Here is a 14541-nt window from a genome sequence, read left to right on the forward strand (position 1 = left end):
GTGGAGCCTGTGTGAGTGTGTCCGCGAAGCTCAGACAGACGTGAAGTCCGAACAAATGAATTAACAAGGACTGCGTTCCATGGAGTTGCGATAATTTTGCGATACGGTTCCCGTATTCTATTCAATGCTACAGCCTCATTACCTCACACACACACACACACACATACACACACACACACACACAACACAACACAACACAACAGAACACACACACACACACACACACACACACACACGTGAATCGTATTTTTTTTAAACAGGTTTATTGGTGTGTGTTTTTATACTTAAATGTGACATCTTCAACACAAGTAATCCTTTGGCAAAGACGTACCAGGCGATGTTTCACGGACACCATTGTTGTCCTTGGGAGATCAAAGTATAGGAAGCGTGGCACTCACCAGACTTGAACACGGACCCACGGACGCCATTTACCTTGTTATTCACAGTGTAAACAAACAATGCCTGGGTCTTAAACACGAATATTCTTTGGCTGAACATGTGTTTCGGGAAGTGAATACAGTTTCATGCACACAGCCTCACACACATAACTCCTTTCACAGAACGAATGGTGTCTGTTTCACTAGCAACAACGTGTCGATAGTGCTGGATATCTGACCGAAATGTTTCACACCACAGCTGTTTCGGAAGAAATCAGACCAGCTTGTGCAGGGATTACTGTCAGCAAAACAGAGTCACACAATAATAATATTTATATAGCACTGAATCTTGTGCAGAGACAAATCAAAGCGCTTGTCATACTGTATTCACTGATCCTTTGGGTCATTTCAGGCATGATAGTTTGGAACACTGTCAGAAGAGCGCTCACCAGTGCTCACGTCTATCGTCACCACGGCTGGGTGGCGAAGGGGAGAGCTAGCGTTCTGAGTTTTCCTGGCTGTAGAGTTCAGAACTTTCTTAACGCTAAGGAAACCTTGCACAGCTAAGATCGCTTACGCAACCCAGCCCGGTTTAGTCAGATTAGAGTATTTGCTTTTCCCCCGAACTCGAATAACGATACTCAAAGCAACGATCACCAGGGGTTCTTCCACATGAACTGTACACACGCTTGCCAAAATGTGTCTAAAAATATCATGCTTGCTTTTCTACCCGTAATCAAACCGCGTGAATGTCAAATCTTGAACGCTGGAAACGAAATTGAAAAGTAAGGAAAACGACCAGCAGGGTGGGATCACCAACACCCCCTCCAGCCCCCTCCCCCCTCACTCCGTGGCCTTGTCCATGTCCTGCAGCCAGCGTCTGATGCGGCCCTCCCTCATGGTGCTGGACCCCTTGCCGTAGCTGACCATGTGGGCCTGGGGGCTGTCCTCACACACCTCCATGTCAGCCACCTTGGACCCACCCTTCTCCTCCCCCTCCTCCCCCTCCCTCCTGCTCTCAGATTCCCCGGGCGGCAGTGCGCCGTCCTCGCATTCATCCAGATCGGAGGGCAGGAGGCAGAGTTTCTCCGGCGTCAGCTGTCCGCGGTTCGGCCCCTGCTCTCTCCCCGCAGCCGGGGCCTGGGCGGCCTTCAGGTTGCACAAGGAGTAGGAGGTGCGCGGCGTGACGCTGGTGTCGTTTCCGCTCTTCTCTTCTGCTTCCGGGTTGGACTGGAAGCGACGCAGGTGGCTGGCTCGCTGGGCGTGCGGGGGAAAGGACAGCAGGCTGACCTCCTGCAGGAAGGAGTCCTGGTACTCGTCGGACGAGTCGTTGGACAGCAGCCCCACGCTGTGCGCCGTGCAGACGCTGTTGAGGCTGATGGCGCTACCCACCCGGCTCCCCGCGCTCAGCACCTGCAGGGACGCCGCCTTCCCCCCCAGCCACTCGTACTCACCCCCACCCGACGGGGCCCCGGGGTCACGTGACGACCCTACCTCCAGGTCCACGGAGCGGCGCGTGGTGCGGGGGGAGCAGTAGACCCCCAACTTGTCGCCCCCCTCACCGTGGTGGTGGTCCCCCATGCCCATGGCCAGGGGTAGGTTGGGCATGCTGGTGGTGGGCAGCCCGATGTCAGAGTTACACCGGTGGGGGACGTAGTCGTGAGTGTCCATGCCCTCTCCTCCAGACAGGGGCCTGCCGCCTCCCCTGCCCGGCCCCATCACCAGCAGGGGGCCGTTGGAGGTGGAGGTGGTGACGGGGGTGGAGGAGGGAGACAAGGGGTCGGGGCTGTCAATGGCGCGGTCGTCGAGAACGATGCGAGGAATGGCGGCCATGTTGGCTGTGCTGGGGGACCCGACAGGTGCAGATGTGTGGGCACTGGGGCTGTCCCTGTGCTGTCCCTCTCCTGTGCTGTCCCTCTCCTGTGCTATCCCTTCTCCTGTGCTGTCCCTCTCCTGTGCTGTCCCTCTCCTGTGCTGTCTGACGTTCTCTGTCAACAAACAGTAACAACCAATAAGTGAATTTTTAATACGTAAATAATGAAACGGATGTATATATGTGTGTGTGCGTGACTGAATCCTGACTTACACAGGAAACGAATGATGAATGCCTTCAGGCAGCTCTCAGTCGGCTTTACCCAGGCAGGCAGCCTGTTGTGCAAATGACTGTGTTTGTAAGGCGCTAAGAGCTTGACCGAGAATAGGCACTACAGCCTAAGACAGAAGACGATGAAGGAAAGATAAACGATCTGGAATGTTCGTGGACAGCCTGTTTCCTTTCGATCCGACTGTTCATCTCTCTCTTCTGTTTCTCTCTATTTGTAGATATATATATATATATATATATATATATATATATATATATATATATATATATATATATGTGTGTGTGTGTGTGTGTGTGTGTGTGTGTGTGATGTGTAACTGAACTGTATATATGTGAGATGTGTAACATATATAGATATATATATGTATGTATGTATGTGTATATATATATATATATATATATATATATAAAGAGAGAGAGAGAGAGAGAGAGAGAGAGAGAGAGAGAGAGAAAGAGAGAGAGAGAATCACACAGCAATAGTGGGCAGTGGACGACAGTAATCCCCAAGAACCTCCCCGCTTGACCTTCTCGGCTTTCGTTAGTTACCAAGTCAAGCTGTGCATTGGAAGAGGAGGCGGTCATGTAACAGGGTTGTGTAGTGGGTGACTGGCCCGGCTATGGCTGAGAGGCCAACAAGTTATCCACGCGAAACCAAAAGTCTCAGACATAAGTCTGAGGAGCCTTTTGAAAACCTGGTCTGAAACAGACATCACATACTATCAATGAAAGGAAGGCATGTGTTTGATATTTAAAGAAAGAAAGGTAAAAACGGAAATGCAGCGGAAACTGTATAATTGGAATTTACTGTGGCGTCATGAGGCTGAAACGAGTGGTGTTTGGGTTGGGATCTCCGTGAGGCAAGGGGATTTGAACATCAGACAATGAGCATGCACAGCGAGTAATTAATACAAGAGACAGACAGACAAAGAGAGAGACACGGACAGAGAGACAGAGATTACAGACAGACAGACATCAGGGATTGCCAGCCAATGAGAATCGACCTCATCTTCCAAAGGAGCGTATCTGAAGGAACAAACAAGGTCCAGTGATGTGGCAACACCTGTACCTGTTCACTTTCCTTGAAGAAGGGCGGAGGAGATGGGTGGGGCTTGCGGGGGGAGGAGGAGAGGCAGATGAAGACCACAGGAGAGGAAGTAAAGTGTGGAAAGAAGGAAGGAAGGGAGGACAGGAAGAAGGAAGGAAAGAAAGAGGAAAGAAGAAAGGAGAACAGAAGGAAAGAAGGTAAGAAGAAAGGAAGGAAGGAAGGAAGAGAAGAAATGAACGGAAGCAGGAATAGAGAAAGGAGGGAAGGAAGGAATGGAGAAAGGAGGGAAGGAAGGAATGGAGAAATGAGGGACGGAAGGAAGGGAGAAAGGAGGGAAGGAAGGAATGGAGAAAGGAGGGAAGAAGGAATAGAGAAAGTAGGGAAGGAAGGGAGAAAGAAGGGAAGGAAGGAATGGAGAAAGGAGGAAAGGAAGGAATGGAGAAAGGAGGGAAGGAAGGAAGGGAGAAAGGAGGGAAGAAGGAAGGGAGAAAGGAGGGAAGGAAGGAATGGAGAAAGGAGGGAAGGAAGGAATGGAGAAAGAAGGGACGGAAGGAAGGGAGAAAGAAGGGAAGAAGGAATGGAGAAAGGAAGGAAGGAAGGAAGGGAGAAAGGAGGGAAGAAGGAAGGGAGAAAGGAAGGAAGGAAGGAAGGGAGAAAGGAGGGAAGGAAGGGAGGGAGAAAGGAGGGAAGGAAGGAATGGAGAAAGGAAGGAATGAAGGAATGGAGAAAGGAGGGACGGAAGGAAGGGAGAAAGGAGGGAAGAAGGAATGGAGAAAGGAAGGAAGGAAGGAATGGAGAAAGGAGGGACGGAAGGAAGGGAGAAAGGAGGGAAGAAGGAATGGAGAAAGGAGGGAAGAAGGAATGGAGAAAGAAGGGAAGGAAGGAAGGGAGAAAGGAGGGAAGAAGGAATGGAGAAAGGAAGGAAGGGAGAAAGAAGGGAAGGAAGGAATGGAGAAAGGAAGGAAGGAAGGAATGGAGAAAGGAGGGAAGGAAGGAAGGGAGAAAGGAAGGAAGGAAGGAATGGAGAAAGGAAGGAAGGAAGGAATGGAGAAAGGAGGGAAGGAAGGAAGGGAGAAAGGAAGGAAGGAAGGAATGGAGAAAGAAGGGAAGAAGGAATGGAGAAAGAAGGGAAGGAAGGAATGGAGAAAGGAAGGAAGGAAGGAATGGAGAAAGGAGGGAAGAAGGAATGGAGAAAGGAGGGAAGGAAGGAATGGAGAAAGGAGGGAAGGAGGGAATGGAGAAAGAAGGGACGGAAGGAAGGGAGAAAGAAGGGAAGAAGGAATGGAGAAAGGAAGGAAGGAAGGAATGGAGAAAGGAGGGAAGAAGGAATGGAGAAAGAAGGGAAGGAAGGAAGGGAGAAAGGAGGGAAGGAAGGGAGGGAGAAAGGAGGGAAGGAAGGAATGGAGAAAGGAAGGAAGGAAGGAATGGAGAAAGGAGGGAAGGAAGGAATGGAGAAAGGAGGGACGGAAGGAAGGGAGAAAGGAGGGAAGAAGGAATGGAGAAAGGAAGGAAGGAAGGAATGGAGAAAGGAGGGACGGAAGGAAGGGAGAAAGGAGGGAAGAAGGAATGGAGAAAGGAGGGAAGAAGGAATGGAGAAAGAAGGGAAGGAAGGAAGGGAGAAAGGAGGGAAGAAGGAATGGAGAAAGGAAGGAAGGGAGAAAGAAGGGAAGGAAGGAATGGAGAAAGGAAGGAAGGAAGGAATGGAGAAAGGAGGGAAGGAAGGAAGGGAGAAAGGAAGGAAGGAAGGAATGGAGAAAGGAAGGAAGGAAGGAATGGAGAAAGGAGGGAAGGAAGGAAGGGAGAAAGGAAGGAAGGAAGGAATGGAGAAAGAAGGGAAGAAGGAATGGAGAAAGAAGGGAAGGAAGGAATGGAGAAAGGAAGGAAGGAAGGAATGGAGAAAGGAGGGAAGAAGGAATGGAGAAAGAAGGGAAGGAAGGAAGGGAGAAAGGAGGGAAGGAAGGGAGGGAGAAAGGAGGGAAGGAATGAATGGAGAAAGGAAGGAAGGAAGGAATGGAGAAAGGAGGGAAGGAAGGAATGGAGAAAGGAGGGACGGAAGGAAGGGAGAAAGGAGGGAAGAAGGAATGGAGAAAGGAAGGAAGGAAGGAATGGAGAAAGGACGGACGGAAGGAAGGGAGAAAGGAGGGAAGAAGGAATGGAGAAAGGAGGGAAGAAGGAATGGAGAAAGAAGGGAAGGAAGGAAGGGAGAAAGGAGGGAAGAAGGAATGGAGAAAGGAAGGAAGGGAGAAAGAAGGGAAGGAAGGAATGGAGAAAGGAGGGAAGGAAGGAAGGGAGAAAGGAAGGAAGGAAGGAATGGAGAAAGGAAGGAAGGAAGGAATGGAGAAAGGAGGGAAGGAAGGAAGGCAGAAAGGAAGGAAGGAAGGAATGGAGAAAGAAGGGAAGAAGGAATGGAGAAAGAAGGGAAGGAAGGAATGGAGAAAGGAAGGAAGGAAGGAATGGGGAGAAAGGAGGGAAGAAGGAATGGAGAAAGAAGGGAAGGAAGGAAGGGAGAAAGGAGGGAAGAAGGAATGGAGAAAGAAGGGAAGAAGGAATGGAGAAAGGAAGGAAGGAAGGAATGGAGAAAGAAGGGAAGAAGGAATGGAGAAAGAAGGGAAGGAAGGAATGGAGAAAGGAGGGAAGGAAGGAATGGAGAAAGGAAGGAAGGAAGGAATGGAGAAAGGAGGGAAGGAAGGAATGGAGAAAGGAGGGAAGGAATGGAGAAAGGAGGGAAGGAAGGAAGGGAGAAAGAAGGGAAGGAAGGAATGGAGAAAGGAGGGAAGGAAGGAATGGAGAAAGGAGGGAAGAAGGAATGGAGAAAGGAGGGAAGGAAGGGAGAAAGAAGGGAAGGAAGGAATGGAGAAAGGAAGGAAGGAAGGAATGGAGAAAGGAGGGAAGAAGGAATGGAGAAAGGAGGGAAGAAGGAATGGAGAAAGGAGGGAAGGAAGGGAGAAAGAAGGGAAGGAAGGAATGGAGAAAGGAAGGAAGGAAGGAATGGAGAAAGGAGGGAAGGAAGGAATGGAGAAAGGAGGGAAGAAGGAATGGAGAAAGGAGGGAAGGAAGGGAGAAAGAAGGGAAGAAGGAATGGAGAAAGGAGGGAAGAAGGAATGGAGAAAGGAAGGAAGGAAGGAATGGAGAAAGGAGGGAAGAAGGAATGGAGAAAGGAGGGAAGGAAGGGAGAAAGAAGGGAAGAAGGAATGGAGAAAGGAGGGAAGAAGGAATGGAGAAAGGAGGGAAGGAAGGAAGGAATGGAGAAAGGAAGGAAGGAAGGAATGGAGAAAGGAGGGAAGGAATGGAGAGAGAAGGGAAGGAAGGAATGGAGAAAGGAGGGAAGGAAGGAAGGAATGGAGAAAGGAGGGAAGGAAGGAAGGAATGGAGAAAGGAGGGAAGAAGGAATGGAGAAAGGAGGGAAGGAAGGAAGGAATGGAGAAAGGAGGGAAGAAGGAATGGAGAAAGGAGGGAAGGAATGGAGAGAGAAGGGAAGGAAGGAATGGAGAAAGGAGGGAAGGAAGGAATGGAGAAAAATAGAAGGAAGAAAAAGAAGAAAGGACGAAGGAAGGAAAGAAGAAAAGACGGAGCTGTGGATAAAGACTTGTGTCGCGGGAATATCGTCTGTAAACAGTGCTGTCTGGTACCACTACTTATGTTCTGCAGACAGCTGCTGCTGCTGTTCCACTGCCACTTCCCCACTGGCCTCCTCCTCACCACCCTCTTCCCCTGTCTGTTCCTCTACCCCTTCTCTATCTCTTTTCCCCCTGTCTGTTCCTCTTCCCTTCCTCTTCTTCCCCTGTCTGTTCCTCTTCCCCTTCTCTATCTCTTCTTCCCCTGTCTGTTCCTCTACCTCTTCCTCTTCTTCCCCTATCTGTTCCTCTTCCCCTTCTCTATCTCTTCTTCCCCTATCTGTTCCTCTACCCCTTCTCTATCTCTTTCCCCCCTGTCTGTTCCTCTTCCCTTCCCCTTCTTCCCCTGTCTGTTCCTCTTCCCTTCCTCTTCCCTGTCTGTTCCTCTACCCCTTCCTCTTCTTCCTATGTCTGTTCCTGTACCCCTTCCTCTTCTTCCCCTGTCTGTTCCTCTTCCCTTCCTATTCTTCCTATGTCTGTTCCTCTTCCCCTTCCTCTTCTTCCCCTGTATGTTCCTCTTCCCTTCCCCTTCTTCCCCTGTATGTTCCTCTTCCCCTTCTTCCCCTGTATGTTCCTCTTCCCCTTCCTCTTCTTCCCCTGTCTGTTCCTCTTCCCCTCCCTCTTCTTCCCCTGTCTGTTCCTCTTCCCTTCCCCTTCTTCCCCTGTATGTTCCTCTTCCTCTTCTTCCCCTGTCTGTTCCTCTTCCCCTTCCTCTTCTTCCCCTGTCTGTTCCTCTTCCCCTTCCTCTTCTTCCCCTGTCTGTTCCTCTTCCCTTCCCCTTCTTCCCCTGTAGGTTCCTCTTCCTCTTCTTCCCCTGTCTGTTCCTCTTCCCCTTCCTCTTCTTCCCCTGTCTGTTCCTCTTCCCCTTCCTCTTCTTCCCCTGTCTGTTCCTCTTCTCCTTCCTCTTCTTCCCCTGTCTGTTCCTCTTCCTCTTCTTCCCCTGTCTGTTCCTCTTTCCTTCCCCTTCTTCCCCTGTATGTTCCTCTACCCCTTCCTCTTCTTCCCCTGTCTGCTCTTATTCTCACCCTCTTCCTATTTCCCCCCACACCTATTAAAATCCTCTTTCTCTTCTTCTTGTGCGTTCAAGAGAGAGAGAGAGAGAGAGAGAGAGAGAGAGAGAGAGACAGATAGAAGTGTAGCACAGTTCTAGAATACAAGCTTCACGTAAGACCGGACAAGGGAGATCATCAAAGCAGTGTGTCAATCACCATCCTTGCCATCTCTTCACTGGCGTCCGGCTGATCCCGACCCGTGCTGCACAACCATCAACCTCTTCCCGGTGTAACGGCCTCAACTGCACCCTCCCCCTCTCCCCGCCGTCCCCTGCTGGCTTTAACTTCGGGGTCATTCTGGGCATGCCTCGAATAAACCCTGCTGTCACTGTTGGCTGGTCAGGATCCACTCCCTCCTCTGTAAGATAGACATTACCTCCTTTCTACCGGTTTGATGAAGCTATTGAATAAAGATTGGTGGAGTGGGGGTGGGGGTGGGGGTGGTTCTGGGCTTCCTTTACTGACCCCCTACCTCTCCCCCCTCCACACATATACCACTCAGTCATCCCCGTTATAACTTAACTGAAGGAACCGTGAGGGAATTCTACTTTGTCAGCCTGTACTGATTCCAGCTGGGCCTGAGTTTCTCCCGGGGCGTCATTTGAAGCGAGACTACAATGATCCACTGATACGTTACGAAGGGCCTGGGTAGGGGGTGTGGGTGGGGGGTGCAACGGGGCATGGGGGTGGGGATGGGTGGGATGGGTGGGGTGTCGCGTCAGTTGTGACAAATTGAAGTTTATGTGCAGGGTCATTCCAGGCTTGTCCACACAGATCCTTGTGGGCTAGCCACGTTTGGCCGCGGGGTAAAAACCAACAGGGGAACGAAAAGGCTCCCACACCGGAATTTTCTGTCTGACGGAAAGTTGTGTGTTGTTCATGATGTGGATATTACAAAGACGTCACTGATGAGTGTGATGATGATGAAGATGCTTCTGCTTTTACTTCTTTCTTTGGTGAGCGGAGGAAGATCCTTGTTACCAAAGGGGTATAGTTACTGAAGGGGGTTATAATTTGTCCAATTACCTAAGAGGTTCTCAATCTGTCCATCTACAAAAGGGGTTTAACAATTTGTCCGGTCACCTAAAGGGTTTGTCATCTGACCAATAACCAAAGGAGTTCATGCCCTTTGTTCACACATGTTTAGCATTGTCACACATTGTCACAAGTACCTTTTATCAGTCCTGTTAGAATCTGTGGTCCGCCGTGATGTTCAACGCTCTCAGGGTTCAGGATGCTTTACAATAATCCTGTGAGTCAGGCTTTTTCCAGCTGTCAGACGTGACTCGCTGTCTTTGCAGTGTAGTTTCACCCATCACACCAGGCTTACAGTGTTATCAATTTGCCAAACAGGATTTTTTGAATATTCAGTAGCCAGCCTCCATGTTTCCGATCACTGTCCATGGCAGATTTCCCTGTGACCAACACTGTGCAGGGGATGAGCATTACTACCAAGAAAAAGTGAAAAAAACAACAACAACAACAACAAAAAAAAAAAAAAAAAAAAAAAACGCGGAGAAGAAGAAGAAAAAGAAAAAGGAGAAGCAGAGAGACAGAAAATCAAATTCTATCTGGTCAAGTCTGGTTCAGGAGCTGATATGAGTTTGCTTTTTGTAAAGGCCTTTGTAGTTTGTTCGTTTTCATTTATTTATTTATCTATTTTTAAGATGTCACGAGAGGATGGGTGGATATCCAAAGCCCTACGGTTCAGTAAATCTGACTGGTACACTGAAAGACAGCAGTGAAATGGTAGTTTTTGGTTCTAAATTCTAGTACCTATTTTAACGGCAATTCTTGCGCATGCACTGTTAAACTATTTTCAGTGGTTTTGAACTATCATTCATTCAGTAACTGTACTCAAATTATAACTGTGGAAGGAGAGCACTGGGCCCCGCCATCCTAAGCTGAACCCTGGACACAGTGAATATGACTTCAAAACGTGAGGGACTGCACACACTGCTGTGTTCATACCAGCACGAATGTTCCATGAGAACACGGAATATGTTGCTATTGCTGACAATTGTCGGTCACTCCAGGCAGACAACTGACTGTACAGCAGGCATTACCGTGTTGAACTAACGGCTTTCTACTATGGTCACCACGTCCCAGGCGTGCTAACGCACTCACACACATACATCCGCTCCCCCCCCCCACTCCAGCCACACACATATCCCCTCCCCGCCCCCCCCCCCCACGCATCCACTCCCCCCCCCCACTCCAGCCACACACACATCCCCCCCGACCCCACACACACGCATCCACTCCCCCCCCCACTCCACCCACCCACACATCCCCCCCCCCATACACACACACATCCGCGCGCACACACACACACACACATCCCCCACACATACACATCCGCCCCCCCACTCCACCCACCCACACATCCCCCCACACACACATCCGCGCGCACACACACATCCGTTCCCCCCCACTCCACCCACCCACACATCCCCCACACACACACACATCCGCTCCCCCCCACTCCACCCACCCACACATCCCCCCCCCCCACACACACACATCCGCTCCCCCCCACTCCACCCACACATCCCCCCCCCCACACACACACATCCGCTCCCCCCCACTCCACCCACCCACACATCCCCCCACACACACACATCCGCGCGCGCACACACACACACACATACACATCCGCTCCCATACCCCACTCCACCCACCCACACATCCCCACACACCCACACACACACATCCGCGCGCGCGCACACACACACACACACACACACACACACACACGCACGGCGCACATGCGGGCGGAATGGGGCGAACGGAATTGAAAGAGAGAGAATCTGTGATGTATTGATACATAGCACAAACTCGTGATGTCAAACAACCGGATTCCTTTCCCTCAGTTATGAGGGGAAAAACCCAAGAGCCCCCCCCTACCCCCCCTCCCCCCCCACACACACACCCCTCTCACACCTCTCTCTTCCACCCACCCACACAATGCATACGACGCGCGCGATCGATCGTCTTTTATTCCCATCGATTTTCTCACTTGCACGTGATAACCTCCTGGCCCCTGAGGGGGCAGAGTGGCCTCGTTTCCTCTGTCGGCCTGTGAACATTGCCAGCCCTGTCTCATGGACCTGCCTGGGGCAGTACATCACTGAGGCGTTGTTTGAACAATATTGTATTGTTTGATATGGTATGATATTGCCTTGTATTACATTGGTTTGCCTTAGATTGCAACGCACTGCACTACACTACACAATACTGTGCTGTGTTGTATCGAGCTGTATTGTGTAACTTTTCGTCACAACACATTTCATGGTATGAAATTCGGGCGGGACTCCACGGGGGTAGAGCGCACCGCCACAGAGCAGCACCACCCTTTTCTTCTTTCTTTTTTCCTTGTCTGTCTGCAGATGTATTTGTTTTACTCTCTAAATTGAATTTCTAGTAACTTTAGTTGCCGAGAGTTCTTTTACGAAGCGCAGTGCTGCACGCGGGACGTGCGTTTATCGTCTCGTTCTGATGACCAGCACCCAGACCACCACTCAAGGTCCAGTGGAGGGGAGGAGTACAAATCCGGTCACGTCCCTTCCAGTGAGTGGCCAGGGCAAAATAACAGTGTGCAGAGGGAGCAGGTCCAATTCGCCTAGTCTGATCGTGCCGTCACCTTCAATGGCCACCAGAGTCTGACTGTACAGTTTTGCCTACCCGCTCTTCCCGTGTCGCTTATTCGGCCTGTCACTCTTTTTGTAGCAAACACACACACGCACGCACGCGCGCGCGCACACACACACACACACACACACACAAACACACACACACATACACACACACACGCACGCACCCACGCCCCAATCCCCCCCACACACCTCAAAATGGAAAGACGAAAAGGGAAAGTGACGAGAAGGTGGGTGTGTGGGTGGAGATGGTAGGGGTGTGGGTGGAGAAGATGGGTGTGTGGGTGGAGAAGGTGGGGGTGTGGGTGGAGAAGGTGTGGGTGTGGGTGGAGATGGTGGGTGTGTGGGTGGAGATGGTAGGGGTGTGGGTGGAGAAGATGGGTGTGTGGGTGGAGAAGGTGTGGGTGTGGGTGGAGAAGGTGGGGGTGTGGGTGGAGAAGGTGGGGATGTGGAGATGGAGATGGTGGGTGTGTGGGTGGAGAAGATGGGTGTGTGGGTGGAGAAGGTGGGTGTGTGGGTGGAGATGGTGGGTGTGTGGGTGGAGAAGGTGGGTGTGTGGGTGGAGAAGGTGTGGGTGTGGGTGGAGAAGGTGGGGGTGTGGCTAGAAATGGTGGGGGTGTGGGTGGAGAAGGTAGGGGTGTGGGTGGAGAAGGTGGGGGTGTGGGTGGAGAAGGTGGGGGTGTTGGAGATGGTGGGGGTGTGGGTGGAGATGGTGGGGTTGTGGGTGGAGAGGGTGGGGGTGTGGGTGGAGATGGTGGGGGTGTGGGTGGAGATGGTGGGGGTGTTGGAGATGGTGGGGGTGTGGGTGGAGATGGTGGGGGTGTTGGAGATGGTGGGGGTGTGGGTGGAGAAGGTGGGGGTGTGGGTGGAGAATGTGGGTGAAGATGGTGGGGGTGTGGGTGGAGATGGTGTGAGTGTGGGTGGAGAAGGTGGGGGTGTGGGTGGAGATGGTGGGGGTGTGGGAGAAGGTGGGGGTGTGGGTGGAGATGGTGGGGGTGTCGGTGGAGATGGTGTGTGTGTGGGTGGAGATGGTGGGTGTGTGGATGGAGATGGTGGGGGTGTGGGTGGAGATGGGGGTGTGGGTGGAGATGGTGGGTGTGTGGGTGGAGATGGTGGGTGTGTGGGTGGAGATGGTGGGGGTGTGGGTGGAGAAGGTGGGGGTGTGGGTGGAGAAGATGGGTGTGTGGGTGGAGAAGGTGGGGGTGTGGGTGGAGAAGGTGGGGGTGAGAAGGTGGGGGTGTGGGTGGAGAAGGTGGGGGTGAGAAGGTGGGGGTGTGGGTAGAAATGGTGGGGGTGTGGGTGGAGATGGTGGGGGTGAGAAGGTGGGGGTGTGGGTGGAGATGGTGGGGGTGAGAAGGTGGGGGTGTGGGTGGAGAAGGTGGGGGTGTGGGTGCAGATGGTGGGGGTGTTGGAGATGGTGGGGGTGTGGGTGCAGATGGTGGGGGTGTTGGAGATGGTGTGGGTGTGGGTGGAGATGGTGTGGATGTGGGTGGAGATGGTGGGGGTGTGGGTGGAGATGGTGGGGGTGTTGGAGATGGTGGGGGTGTGGGTGGAGATGGTGGGGGTGTGGGTGGAGATGGTGGGGTGTTGGAGATGGTGGGGGTGTGGGTGGAGATGGTGGGGGTGTGGGTGGAGATGGTGGGGGTGTTGGAGATGTTGGGGGTGTGGGTGGAGATGGTGGGGTGTTGGAGAAGGTGGGGGTGTGGGTGGAGAAGGTGGGGGTGTGGGTGGGTGTGGGTTGATATCAGTGCTGTAGATCAACGTGGAGGTGCATATTGCACGCATACACGCAACTCGTCCATCAGGGACAGGAAAAGTGTCCTTTCTTACAAAGACGTTTTACGAAGAAGCGTGCGTGCACGTTCGTGAGGGGCGGAAAGTCAGACAGCCACGAACCAAACTGAATGAGTGAAATACAAATTCAAAGCACGTTTTCAATTTGATAGAATCTTTACACACACACACACACACACACACACACACACACAAAACACACAAAAAAACACACCCATAAACACACACACACACACACACACATACACACACACACACACACACACACACACACACACACACACACACACACACATGGACTTACAGACAGACAGAAGCAGACATACAGAGAGAGAGAGAGTGAGAGAGAGAGAGAGAGTGTGTGTGTGTGTGTGTGTGTGCGTGCGTGTGAAAGAGAGAGAGGGAGAGAGAGAGAGGGAGATAATGGACACAGACAAGATATATCTGGGCACGGACAAAGCCTGTAGTGGGTTTTATGGCTGAAAGAAACAGAGTGGGTTTTATGGCTGAAAGAAACAAACAGAGTGGGTTTTATGGCTGAAAGAAACAGAGTGGGTTTTATGGCTGAAAGAAACAAACAGAGTGGGTTTTATGGCTGAAAGAAACAAGCAGAGTGGGTTTTATGGCCGAAAGAAACAAACAGAGTGGGTTTTATGGCTGAAAGAAACAGAATGGGTTTTATAACTGAAGGAAACAAACAGAGTGGGTTTTATGGCCGAAAGAAACAAACAGAGTGGGTTTTATGGCTGAAAGAAACAGAATGGGTTTTATGGCTGAAAGAAACAAGCAGAGTGGGTTTTATGGCTGAAAGAAACAGAATGGGTTTTATGGCTGAAAGAAACAAACAGAGTGGGTTTTATGGCTGAAAGAAACAAGCAGAGTGGGTTTTATGGCTGAAAGAA

General features: G+C 51.3%; 1 protein-coding gene across 1 annotated transcript; it reads right to left on the minus strand.

Moving 5' to 3' along the window:
- Positions 1-296: 296 nt before the first annotated feature.
- Positions 297-3122, minus strand: LOC143286470 (uncharacterized). The gene is made up of 2 exons (XM_076594042.1): positions 3028-3122; positions 297-2365 (listed from the first exon to the last, which is right to left on the minus strand). The coding sequence occupies exon 2, from the start codon at positions 2208-2210 to the stop codon at positions 1221-1223; it is 990 nt and encodes a 329-aa protein (XP_076450157.1). The 5' UTR covers positions 2211-2365; positions 3028-3122; the 3' UTR covers positions 297-1220.
- Between the last annotated feature and the right edge of the window lie 11419 nt (positions 3123-14541).

This window comes from Babylonia areolata, chromosome 10 (genome assembly GCF_041734735.1).
Source record: "Babylonia areolata isolate BAREFJ2019XMU chromosome 10, ASM4173473v1, whole genome shotgun sequence".
NCBI classification, from domain to species: Eukaryota; Metazoa; Mollusca; class Gastropoda; order Neogastropoda; family Buccinidae; genus Babylonia; species Babylonia areolata.